Here is a 13184-nt window from a genome sequence, read left to right on the forward strand (position 1 = left end):
AACTGATGGCACAGCACAGCTGCTAGCAGGGCTCAGTCATGGCTGTGTCCAGAGGAGGAGGGTTTAAAAGCAAATAAAATTAAATACTGCTTGGTAATACCTGTTGGAAGTGAGGATTCTTTAGCAGCTGCAAAATGATGCTGCAGAGGAGCTGACCACAAGGTTAGGTGAGGGCCAGGAAGGGCTTCAGCAGAGTGTGACCTCCACAAAGTGCCAGTTTATATTTGCTATATTTCATCCAGAACCTTTTTCTTCCTCATGTCTGCTTTATTTCTAAGTGTAAGTGTAAACTGTGCCTCGTTTGCTGCATTTTGGAGATGCTCTGCCTTGCCCTGAATATCTTTGTCTCTCTACCTACTGCTACACTCTTTGTTACACTTCTGTAATTATGGTTTGGTCATTTAATCTGATTTTTTCTTCTTAATTATTTTGACAAATCTTATAGCCCGTTCACCTCTTCTGCTGCTTTATGCCATATTATGTGCAGCTTCTCCAGCAAGCCTTCACATACAGAGGGCAACATGAAATGTCTGAAACTTGATTTTTTTTTTTTTTTTGTTATATCAATACGTCTTCCCTTGGCCATTGGTTCTAACCGACCTTTGTGGATTTCTCTTTAAATGTGCTTGCAAAACAAAAATGGCTTTGCTGGCTTAATACTGACGAATGGAAGATTGAGAGCTAACCCACGAGATGTGTTGTCTGAAGACAGAAAGGGAAGGGAAAATGCCCTTTCTGTAACTTCATTCTGTTCTGGGTGTGTTTAGGAGCATTTATTAAAGAGAGGATCCCGCCTTGCCCCCTTATAATGAAGAGATGCTTTTGTCTGAGCTATCAAACGTTTAAAACTGGTGCAATAAACATAATCCTTTTGTAACCTGCTCTGTTGTATAACAAACACATTTTCAACATCAAAGTTGATTATTAGCATAGCTGGTTCCTCAAAAGCCATTTCCGAAACGCATTGCAAATCGTTGCCTTTCAGCTAATCCGTATGCATATGCAAATCCCATTGAGCTGTTTGCTTGGCCTGGATTAGCATCGTGAATTCAGCCTTTAAAAGCCTCCCTGGATTTGTGGGGGTGGTGCTGGAGCAAGGCACAGTGGTGGCATTCCCTTGGAATTCCTGCACCAGCAAAGTTCCAGCGCTGCTGCTGTCTGTTTATGAGATGCATTTTTCCTTCCTCCTTCTCTATAAAGTAGAGAAACTTTTTTTGTTTTGAAATGAATTTTGAAATTGAGGTTAGGTCTGATGAGATGGTGCTGGACAGGGCAACTTGGGCCCACCAAAGGTGGAACTTCTTCCCCTTCCCTCTTTAAAAAAAGGCATTTGCACCGATCTGTGTTGTGTGGTTTTCATCAAATGTCAGTGCAAAGTGAAGTTTATCTGTAAGCTCCTCCTTTCATTTCAGTTTCTGTTATTGGCCAGTCCTAAACGTTGGGACTGTTGTTCTCTGCATCAGACTCATTCTTTTCCATGCTGGAATTGTGTGTGAGCCAGACACAGCAAAGTCAGGTCCTGCCTGCTGGATCTGGTCAATATTTTGTGGGAAAAGAGAGGATCCAGCACAGCACCATATTGCACAATTTAGGAGATGAGTCTGGAGAACACAGGGCTACTTTTTGAGCAGCCTCTCTTTGTATATTTTGGTCATTTCTTTAGCTTGGTCTTCCCAGGGGTGGCAGTCCCGGACCTGTGTGGACTTGTTTCAGCAATGTATGCTGCATTTTGGTTAGAAAGTCAGTTAAATCAGGAAGGAAATTAGTTGGTAGATGGATGGGACTGCATGGGCTGCCTCAGTTATGAAAATTATCCCAAATATTAAATGTGAACACAGAGGCTCAACAGGTTTTATTAAGGGATTAGGAAAACTGGGGGAACTCATGCTTCTAAATATGACACTTGGGGTTGTGGTTAGTGGTGGCTTTGGCAGTGCTGGGGTGATTTTAGAGGGCTTTTCCAGCCTAAATGATCCTGTGATTCCTGATGGGTCCCCTGACAGTCTCCATGTGTGACTTCACTTCATTATCTGCTGATAATTGGTCACAGTTTGTTGTTGTTTGGTTTTCTTTGATTTTCTCTTTTTTTCTAGATGCTTTCAGCCCTGCACTGAAAGTTTCCTACAGCTTTCAAAACTTCAAATTAAATTCGTCACAGATGACAAATATGTTCCAAAAGATTTGAATAAATTCTAACTATGATAGAAAATGTTTTTTGGAACACATTTGTCATCTGTGATAAGTGCATTTCCCCAGAAACCTCTGTGGAGTGCTGGCTTATCACCTTTAGTTGAGGAATGACCATAAAGCTGGTACATGACTAAAATTTGAATAGTTTTGTTAATAAATGTGTGAATGTGGGTTCCTTTTAGTTTCACCACAAGATCCCTCTACGTCAGGTAGGTAATTTCTGCACTGTCTCACCTTTGAAGAGGCTGAAGGTAGCTTTCAGAACCACAGAACCCATTTTAAATTAAGGCAGAAGTTTGTTTTTCTTCAAGCTCTGTCTGCACTTAATGAAGGAACATTATTGGCAGATGCTGAAGAGATATTTTTTTCCATAGAAAATTGGATTTGGGGCATAAAACTTGTTAATGTTAATAAAGACAGGTCATTACTGGTCTCAAGTCAGATATGCAAACTGCAGGAGATGGAGTGCTGCTGGTGGCGCTTCTGCTGCTCTGCGTTTGTGTGAAAAAAGCCCTGGTAAGGAGTAAATCAGCCAGAGTTTAGCACACGTACAATCGCCTCACTCCCATCATTTATGCCCCTCCTGATGCCTGATGCACTCGCTTGTGTCTTAGGCCTGGTAATTTACAGTCTCCCAGAAAGGTATGTTTAGATTTAAGCTGTGCAATAGTGTAACTAATGAGAAATAGAGGGGAATTTATAGCACTTGGTGATTGATTGGCCAAGTACCTTGACATTAATTGAAATCTGAGGACTCCCAGCTGTCTTTCAGTTAAAAAAAAAAAATTAAAAGGGAAAAAAGAAAGTGTTTTTGGACAAGTGAAACTATTGCTTTGTAGCATTTGGAAAGTACTTTTTGTGTTTATGGAGAGCGTGGTTGGGGTGAAAAGGTGGGATTCCCTAAGGAATGAAAGGGCTGTTCCCTAATCACCTGCAGGCACTGGCTGATCTGCACCCACGGCAGTATCACTCAGCTTCTGCTTTTACAATCCCAGCGTGACTCCAGTTGTCTTTCCCGGGGATTTTGGCCCCGATTCCATCTGGAAACTTGGCTGTAGAGTCAGCACTTTGTGCTGCCCTCCCCTGTTTAGCAGAGGCACTCAGGCCTCTGTTGTGTGACAGATTACCTGGATAAATACTTGGCGTTAATCTCTCGCTTAATAACGCTGTTTAACCGGTCATTTCCACGGAGAGCACACAGCTTTCTCCTCTGCTGTCATCCTCTAAATGCACCATTCTTGCTGGAGCCTAGTCTTGTGAAAATGTCTACATTTTCCCATTAAGCGCTTAAAAAGTAATAAAACTAAAGCCATTAGCCCTCACTCGTCAGATCTGTATCAAGAGAAATATTCTTGGGCGCCATAAATCTGATCAAGTGTTCGACATTTATATCATTCGACTTCATTCTCTGGAAATGGACCTTTGAAGGTAAATTGCATTAAGTAGGGCAGTTTAAATTTTTAATACAATCTTATTGTAACTGTTAGCAAATGATTAAAGTGCAAAGGGGGGGCTTATGTGTTTTGGGAGATTTATGTGAAATGCTCTATGATGCTTCTGCTCTGGCAGGGAACTGCTTTTGTGACAGCTGGATGTGCATAAAGCCACAAACCCAAAGGATTTTTAGCCATTAGTGGTGGAGGAGATGACTTCCTATCTGCTGCCGGATTTCTGGAGGGTGTTTTGGGAGCAGGATTTATTCCACCTGCCCTGAAGCAGTGATGTTGGTAGCACAAAGCTTAACCCTCTTTCAGCAGGCCTGTGTGTGCCTGAGAAGTGAATTTTGGTGGCTCAGTGGGAAACGAGCTCATGGGCTGAGGTGGTTTATTTAATCTTATTTTGGTCCTTGGTGGTTTGTTTTGAAGGAGGTTTTTCTTTAAAGCATGAGAACATTCTCCAGCTAGAGTTTGATGAACAGCCTAGACAAGTTGTGCTTTAGAAGCAGTGATGTGTTAATGCACCTTTTTTTGCTGTTGCTGTGGTAAACCTGAGAGCTCTTTTTTGAGGCGAATACTCAACATCTTGAGGAATAGTATCTGTGAATATTTAATGTGAAAAAAGTGATATTTGTTCAAAGCATTAGGTGACTATAACCTTTTTCTTATCTATCCCAGCAATCATGGCCCTTGTTTTGGAAGCAGCTGTGCCCTGTCTGGATGTAGCTGTGTGATTTCATGGTGTGGTCACACCTCTGACTTCAGACTTTGAGTTGTTAGGTGACAATTTTGTGTCATTTTGGCAGTTGAAAACAGAAATTCATTGATTATTCTTTTTTTTGGTGAGCTTTTTCTTTAAGGTGAGTTAATAGAACCATCTGAATGAGGCACAAGTTAAGTAAAATTTGATATAGTAATCTCTAGAAGAGGGTTGGTTGCATCTGAGGTGCACTAACATAACCAGCAGCTTTCTATCACTTTGTGTCCTTTTGTGTGCTCTGTTAGTGAGCTCACTGCGTGTGCATGAATGTTCAGAGAGCAGAAGTGTTCTCTATGAAAGCAGCCCTTTGGTAGTGTGTGCCCCAAAATGGGCTTTCCATTAAGCTGCTTCAAAATGGGAGTATTATTCACTAAGGTGGTAAAATCCTGAAGCATCATGTAATTTTCTGTTACTTAAGTTTATGTTTTGATGCAATTAAAAAGCGATTCTGTGTTTTGACATAGAATTAAATACATATGATGATGTTATCCTGAAGAATGTTATTCTTAAAGGTAATTAACAATTCAGTTGCTTCTTTTATGGACATTTTACAGTACGTATCAATTTGACAACATTGTCTTTGAATCTTTTCAGTTTGACTTTTTTTCAACATTTTTTAATGTTTACAATCTAAAATCATAACTCCATGTGGGCTATAACAGGATTTATGACTTGATTCTGCCCTCATGGAAAGGTCAGCAGAGCTCCATGAGGTACTGGTGAGGTAAATCCACGTGCAGAAGAGTTTACCTGTGTGTCTGGCACAATGTTCCCCTTAAATCCTCAAGTCGTGTGCTTCTACTTGCAGCACAGGTCAAGCAGTGAAGAAAACACAGGTTTATTTTTTAAATTGCTTCAGGTGCCAGATTGTTTCAAGTGGATTTATTGGCATATTTACTTACCTAGTCTTGGCAGGCAGTGATTTGCATAGAAGTTGGGAATAAATGATGTGCAGTGTTAATTAGAGTTACCTGTGGAGGAAAAAAAATATATGTTGGCATTGATTAATGATATTTAATGCCAGGCCTGATTTACAGCAGTATTTTCATATCTTGTAAGACAAGGTTTAAGAAGCAAAGATTTGTTAACCAAGCACTTTGTCCTGTAAAACTTCCAAGTGCTTTTGGTGCCTTGCACCACAGATTTATTTATTTTTGGTCAATTTGACTTACCTTTCTTGGTCACTGAGGTTTCTCCCAAGAAGTTCCACCACAGCATGGAGGGGGTTTGTGCTCAGTGCAGGGCAGGAGCTCCTCTCCCCTGGTGTGACTTTACAGTGGCACTGCTTCTTCAGGGCAAGGTAACTTCAGGCATTTCTGGCTGCACGTGGGCAGGAATTAGCTGGATAAATTGCCATTTCCAAACACCAACATCAGAACTGTCCAGCACTCATTTCTTTATTACACCTGACAAGTGGGATGCCAAGCTCTCCTTTTAAACAGAGAAATATAAAGGTTGTTTAGCCTACAAAATGGATTGAATTTAAAATAACAGGCACAATGGCCTTAATAGTGGCTACTTACGTTAATGTTTCCCATTTGGAAGCGTTTGTGGTTAGGGCTTGCTCTGGTAGTTATTACTGCCTCTTCTGCAATATGTAATTGTGGAATAAATTTACTTTTATTGAACCCTTACTTATCCTCTAAACATGGAATATTAAGCTAAAAGGCAGCTGCTGTAAAAATGTAAGCTGCTGTATATCTTAACTTCTTCCACTTGTGTTTTTTAAGGTCAAAGCAAATACTTGCTTACACAAAACTCCCAATTTTGCTTTGTTCTTTTTCCCCCAAGTAGTCAAAACAGGTATTTATTTAAAGAAGTGTTTATCTCTGCTGATGTTTTTCACTTAACCATCAGCATTCCAGCTTCAATAACCATTTTCTGTCTGTCCATCAGAGAAGGAAAATTTCCTGCACTCCCATCTTTTGCACAAGTGGCAGGTTTTAACTGAACCTGCTGTTTACTCATTCTTGGACATGCAGAGGAGACAAATGGTCTTACACAGGTTTTTATGAGAAACCAGTTTTGATTTAAATAGGTGGTGATTGCAGAAAAGTGTTTGCATCTCCTAAAATATGCAGCACCTCTGTACTGTGATCACTGAGAAGAGAAATGGCACCAGATGTTACAGATCTTGTATGCCTGGAGAGTTCCCTCTTAATATTCCAAGCTTTCCTTGGTTGAAGCAAAGAGCACAGGAATAACTATTCCCTGCCTTTTGGGAAAGGAAAAAAACCACAGTGTTGGTGCCTTTGGGTGTTTTCCAGGATCCGTCTTAGGAGCAGGGAGAGATCAGGTCTTAGCCTAGATGAGGTTTCCCTCAACTCCTCTCTTGGGTGCTGCAGTGTTCTCAGTCTTCCGAGATGCAGAGCTGGATCAGGCTCTCCCCTTGTGCCTTGAACTTCTCCTAGGGAGTATTTCCTGTCCTTGTCCTTGGATGGAGCTGCACTAATGAGATCGAGGAGGAGCTGGCATGTGAGCAGCACTTTGAACCAGGGCAAGGCAGCCCTGCCAGTGCAGCTTCTCTGGCACCAGCGTTCCTAATGGGGGTGAGCTCCCAAATGGAGCACCAGGAGCAGTCGGTTCATTGTGGAGGCACAGCCCTGGTCCTCCCACGAGGGAATTCAGCCCTCTGCTCCTCAGCCCTGAGGGCAGAACAGGAGGGCTTTGCTTGGGGAAAAGGAGTGTGTGCTCACGTTCTTCCATCAGAAAACGTGGTGTTTGCACGGAGATCTGCAGAGCTGGAGTGTGCAGACATCGCTGTGCAGCTCCAAGCTGTCCTGCCCAGGGCTCCCTGAAAACCACGGGAGATGCTGAGGAGTGAGGGGGTTTTGACTGACAGAACGGAGTGTTGGAGATGAAAGTGGCAGGGGTGGGAAGGTTAATTTTGTTGTGGTGCGCTAGGTCAGCCTTGGATGAGGAGGCATTCAAGCCAGGAGCTTTCCCTCCCTGCTCAGAGCAGGAATCTCACATGCTTTTAATTATCAATGCCTTCAAGCAGAATACAACTCCCCGTCATTCGGGCTCGTGGAATTAAATTTAAATGTATAAAAAATAAGCGGCAGTCCGCCCCCCAAGAGCAAATATTTGCTAAATATCAGTTCTCCTTGTGTACAGCTCTTAAGTATCCATGGCATATCCCTGTTTATTTGCAGAAAAGTTCTTGACTTCACACATAAATTTTGTTTAGCTTTTCATACTACTGATATCTTGCAATAAAATCTGTCCCGAATTGATACCTTGAGTACAGACAATTCAAATGGTTTTTAGAAATAGTTGAAATACTTCTCACTCCCTGGATTATTTTTGATATCTGCCATAGATTAAGTTGGTATTCATCTGTTTTATAAATATCTTTTAGAGAGTATTAAAGTCAAATATTGTGTTCAGAAGCAGCTTTGGAATAAGACAGAACCTGAAAGGCTTGGGACAAAAATACTTCTTCTTTCTTGAATTTTTTATTCACTTTGTAGAACATCATTGTTCTGATGGAGTGAGATGAGAAATCTGAGGTGAAGAATGGTCTATTTTGACCCCACCTGTGTCCAGTTTGGGGCCCCCAGCATAACAATGTGGAGTTGCTGGAGTGAGTCCAGAGGAGGCTGAAGATCCTCTGGGGGCTGGAGCCAGGCTGGGAGAGCTGGGCGTGTTCACCTGGAGAAGAGAAGGCTCCAGGGAGAGCTCAGAGCCCTTCCAGGGCCTCAAGGGGCTCCAGGAGAGCTGGAGAGGGACTGGGGACAAGGGATGGAGGGACAGGACACAGGGAATGGCTTCCCACTGCCAGAGGGCAGGGATGGATGGGATGTTGGGCAGGAATTGTTCCCTGGGAGGGTGGGGAGGCCTTGGCACAGGGTGCCCAGAGCAGCTGTGGCTGCCCCTGGATCCCTGGCAGTGTCCCAGGCCAGGGTGGATGGGGCTTGGAGCAGCCTGGTGCTTTGCTCGTGTTCAGGTCGTGTGTTTGAGTCACCGAGTTCAGATTTCTGGAGTTTCTATCCCTGTTCCTTCCCCTTCCTTGCCCAGACTGTGCTCTGTGTGTCAGTGTGATGCTACCAACACCCCTGTGCTCACATTGAAGGGAAGAGGTAAATATTTTCCTTGGCCAATTATCTTCCCCATGTGAGAGCAGGAGCTTTTGCAGACAAGGTAGTTTTCATTCATGTGTGGTTTTTGCTCAGTTTTGGTCTTAATTTAGGTCTTTGCCACATATGATGAAGACAAATCCATGTGCATATGTTACAATCTGACCTTTGGTTTGCTCTCTTCACTCGCTAATGTGTTTTAAAATATTTTAATATATGACTTCCCAGGCTCCAGATCAATAACCCAATGGGTCTGAAATGACGGAGTGCTACGATATTCCCCTTTAATTTAAACATGATTAGCTGATGAAGGTTATGATCAATATGCTAGGGGAAGATAAATTAATTGATATCATCCTTTCAGGATGATAAGAGGCCTATTGGAGGTGGGATGTAACTAATGAAGCTGCTTCTTCATATATATGAGCCATTCTTTATACAATGTATTCTCACTAAATCATGGTTATGCCATCATTCATTTACATGAAAAACATAAGCCACAGACCAGCTTGTTATTAAAATTGCATTCATTTCAGAAGAAACTATGCTTACACTGCCCCTGCCTGTGCTATAATATAGTGAGGGAAACTTGGAATTTACATAATTATCTTTTTGTGTTTTCTGAACAAGACAGACTAGGTTCTGTTGGCTTCATTCCAGTGAGTTTCTGAGGGACTTTTTAAGGAGATGTCAGTAAATGTCACTGGTTTTGGTGGAGGTGTTACAAGTGACTGCAGACTCCTTGGCACAAGTTCTGTGAAGTGCTTCCCTTCATGAAGAAAACTGCATGCAAGGAAGCTAAATTTAGTTAATGGCATTTTTGATTAGCCACTACACAGGTACCTGTTTCCAAAGACTGAAAATTTGATTAGTTTTTAATTTGTGACTCAAAAGGCAGCAAGAAGTTGTGTTTTTATGTATTTATGACATAAAAAGGGCTCTTTCCCAAGGCTTTAGCTGAATGAACTCAAGATCCAGTGTGTGGTGGGATGAATTCCTGAAATAGTTTGACTTCTTTGTATCGAAAAATTGTAGGAGAGGTTTGGAAGTTGCTGCATTTCACATCAGTTCTGTTTGATCTTTTTTATTATGGGTCTGCCAAGACGTCTATAGAGATGTTAATGGCTCTGATCCCTGTATCCATTTGATAAATGCTGCTTTTCTGAAGAATGCTGAAGAAAAGGTCTTAATAAATTGCAAAACAAGTTAGGCATTTTTCCAGCTGTGTTGCTGCTGCTAAGGAATAAAAGTTAAAATCAGAAATCATGATACAGCTTCTTTCCATACAGATTTTCACTGGGATGTGTGGTACTACCAATCCAGGTATTTATTTGATGTCAGGGACCCTTTATCAGTTCTAATATTCCACTTATCTTTGGTTTGGGCTCCAAAGTGGGTTGCCCTGGTGTAATGGCTGGTAAAAAAGGGAAATCCATCTATTCCTTGGCAGCTGTGACCAGATATCTTCTGCCAGGAGAATATCCCAAAGAAGGGAAAATGTTTGCCACCATGAGCTTTGTTAGTGTGGTGTTATAAACAGAGGGGACTTGGTACAGAATTCCTGGTATTGCTTTTTGTAATTTTTTTCCCCGAGTCCTCTGGTGCTCAGCTGGTGGAATGAGACTTGTGGAGTCACATCCTCCTTGTGGAGAACTGAGCTGGAGTCTCCATGGAGCATCATGGAAAACCAGCACCCGTTGTCTTCTCTGTGATACACAGGATTTTTGGGGCAGGCTTTGGTGGTGGAACCCCCGCGTTTGTGTGTTGTTCATTGTGTGCTGTCCTGCCGTGCCCTGCTTTCCACGTGTGCTCTGCCTTACCTGCCTGGCTGTTTTGTTTCCCCTCAGTTGCCCAGAAGATCGTTTCCACCAAGAAGAAGCAGCAGCTCTCAATCGGACCCTGCAAATCTCTGCCCAACTCTCCGAGCCACTCCTCCGTGTGTTCTGCCCAGGTTTCTGCCGTACATATCAGCCAGGTACAGATAAAATAAATGCTTGGAAAAGGAACTAATAAACGGCTTTTCATCTCTGATGTATTTCATGCCATTTCAAGTGCTCTCTTTGCTGCTTGAGAGGCATTGCAATTTTTTTAATGCTGTCAGTGATCTGTAGTTTGAAGTGATATTTGAATTTTTTTATATTGGCTTGAGTTCAAGAAACAAAGTAGCAAAGCAGAATAATTTGGCTTTAAAGCCTTCTTGAATTGATAAGCCTGCTTTGATCATTCTCATTGATACCCAGCAATCTGCAGGTCTGAGTAGGCCAATCATTACAGTTGCAGGATTTGCTGTGCTGTGGTTTAACATCCCCTTGCTGTGTTTTTCCTGGTTACTCTCACTCAGCTGTGCTGCCGAGCTGGTGTATCCCAGTGCTGGAATTTTACACTTGATGGTATTTTGAGGAACGTGGTTAATACAAAATTTTCTGACTTGCACAACTTTTACCCACGTGTGTTGCACTCTGCCCTGTGTTTCCCTGGTGATGCCCTTCCTCGGTGTCTTTTGTTTCCTAGTGTCAATTGATAATCTCTGGGCATGTCCCCGGTTGGGAGGGATATAAACTGAATGATGTCAGATACCCACAGCCATTCTGGTGTGGTTTTCAGTTTAAACTCAATAATATGCAGGTTATTTTGCAGCCATGAGCCACCCACATGAGGATTTGTTTTGACTGGGGCCTTTATCCCGCACAGTGCCTGCTTTTTGGCAGAAGGGAGTAACTTCTCCCCCTGGGTTATAACCCTAAAGATGCAGGTGCCAGTTTAGTCTTAAAGGTTCTCTGCTGTGAGTTAACTCTGCTTCAAGCTGAGTGCTGATACAGCCTCAGACTGTGACTGTGGTTTTTGCTGATGAGCCCAGAGAGAATGCTGGAGTTCAGACCTCCCTTTCTAAATCAGGTGCTGAGTGAGGTGTGTTGCTCCTCAGAAGAACCCTGGCACCTTCTGGTGAGGTACAAGTTCTCACATGGGAGAGGTTCTCCCCTTTCCGGGTTTCCTCAGCTGCTGTCTCTGCCCCGTTCATGGCCACAGGCCCTTGGAACTCGCCCTCTCTGAGGGCATTTCTTGTTAATGAAGCTTTTTTTGATGAAGGACATCAAATATCTGGGAGCTCACCAGTTTCCTACCCAGTCTAGTTTGAAGATCAACAGCAAACACCAAATTCTAGACCAGTATCATCACAATCCGTGCAGCAAACTTCTTGCCAGTGGTAAGAACTGTTTGGGAAAATCAAGGCAAGGTAGTTTTTGTGATAAAGCTCCCTAGATTCTGTTTTAATAAAAGTGAAATAATGTTCTTTACTGCCTTTGCCAGGTGTCATAATTACCTAAAAGGGGCAATTGCATCACCAGTCAAAGATGTCTCTCTTCTGAGACTGATGTCATGCCTAAAAGTAGAGGCCAGAAATCTGTTTCATGTCGTATCTCCTTTGTGCTACACTTAAAGGCAGTATGACCTTGTTTAAGGGAAGGAAGCCGAATCCTTATCCCAGACTTGAAAGAACTTTGCAACTGCAATTCCAAGTGTAAGATGATTTGGGGCAAGATTTGCCATCTCTGATCTTGGCTGGAAGACTGGCTGGTGTCTTGCCCTTTGGAACATCTCTCTTGGCGTAATGATGTTTCTCTGAAGATTTCCTCCGTGAATCAAACCCGTTATCGGCGCAGTGCCCTGCCACTTGCATTCTCCGCAGGAGCAAAGGCCTTCAGAGGCAGTGGTTACACACAGCACTTCAGATAAAGTCGGATACTGTTCCATCTCTGGTTGGATCATCCTGGGGATTGAACTCCTGCAAACTCTCCAGATGACTCTGCAGTCAAAAGCTTAGGCTGTAGAGAAAGAAAAAAAAAGAAGTATCTAGTGTCACCTTAACCAGGCTAGTCCTTAGCATACCTTGGGGGAAATTCTAAGGCTCAGCACCATCCAGGGCTTCTGTGGTTTCAGTCTGCCAGGTTGGACAGGGCTTGGAGCAGTCTGGTCTGGTGGAAGCTGTCCCTGCCCATGGCAGGCTGTTGGAGTGAGATCAACATTAAGATCCCTTCTAATCCAGACCATTCTGGGATTCTGTGAAAGACTTGTCTGTGTTTAGGTGCTTCTCTATCCACATGTCCAGGAGTCTGAGGTGGTGAATGCCTCAGTAAGATCCCCTTCCAGAAAATGCTCTCAGGGATATCTGTAGGTACATATTTCCAGAACCTGTTCCACACAATAAGGTGCTTGCTATTCCAAAGACAAAATCCGCTTGTCTTTGTTGTAGTTGCTGTTTAAGTTTCCTTCTGACTTAGTTTTTAATGTGTATGTCAGTAACGGGAAAGGTTTTCCTTGAAAACCCTTGATACCCAGAGCCAACAACGCTTGTAGGTACTTCAGGTACTTCTGCTGGCTTTCAGGGCAGCACAGACTGCATAGAAAGAATTTTATTCTCAAATCCAAGGATTATCATTCATGACCATGATGGACAGTTGTGTTCTTTGTCAACAAGAGGGATGATGCGACATCACCTACATTCTGTCTGCTGCATTCAGGTATTCCAGTCACAGCTCACTGTCTGGCTTTTTGGAACACTTCAAGAGGTAGACTGAGTTGTTTAGAGGGGAAGAAGTGTTGTGCAGTGGATTAGAGGCCTCTTACTGGCCACAGGGCATCTTGGAATAGGTCTTTAATTTACTTTTTACAGGTGCAGGCCAGTGACTTCTGTATCTCTGTGCTCTGCATGTCTATCCC

At 42.8% G+C, this 13184-nt stretch overlaps 1 protein-coding gene across 7 annotated transcripts in view; it reads left to right on the forward strand.

The window, feature by feature from the left end:
* AGAP1 (ArfGAP with GTPase domain, ankyrin repeat and PH domain 1) overlaps window positions 1–13184 on the forward strand; it is a 309343-nt gene that overhangs the window by 126822 nt on the left and 169337 nt on the right. For all 7 annotated transcript variants that reach the window (XM_063400016.1, XM_063400012.1, XM_063400015.1 and 4 more), the window contains exon 7: window positions 10313–10440. In XM_063400016.1, the coding sequence (XP_063256086.1) occupies window positions 10313–10440 (128 nt within the window). The remainder of the gene's footprint in view (window positions 1–10312; window positions 10441–13184) is intronic.

The sequence above is a fragment of the Prinia subflava genome, chromosome 6 (genome assembly GCF_021018805.1).
Source record: "Prinia subflava isolate CZ2003 ecotype Zambia chromosome 6, Cam_Psub_1.2, whole genome shotgun sequence".
Classification (NCBI taxonomy): domain Eukaryota; kingdom Metazoa; phylum Chordata; class Aves; order Passeriformes; family Cisticolidae; genus Prinia; species Prinia subflava.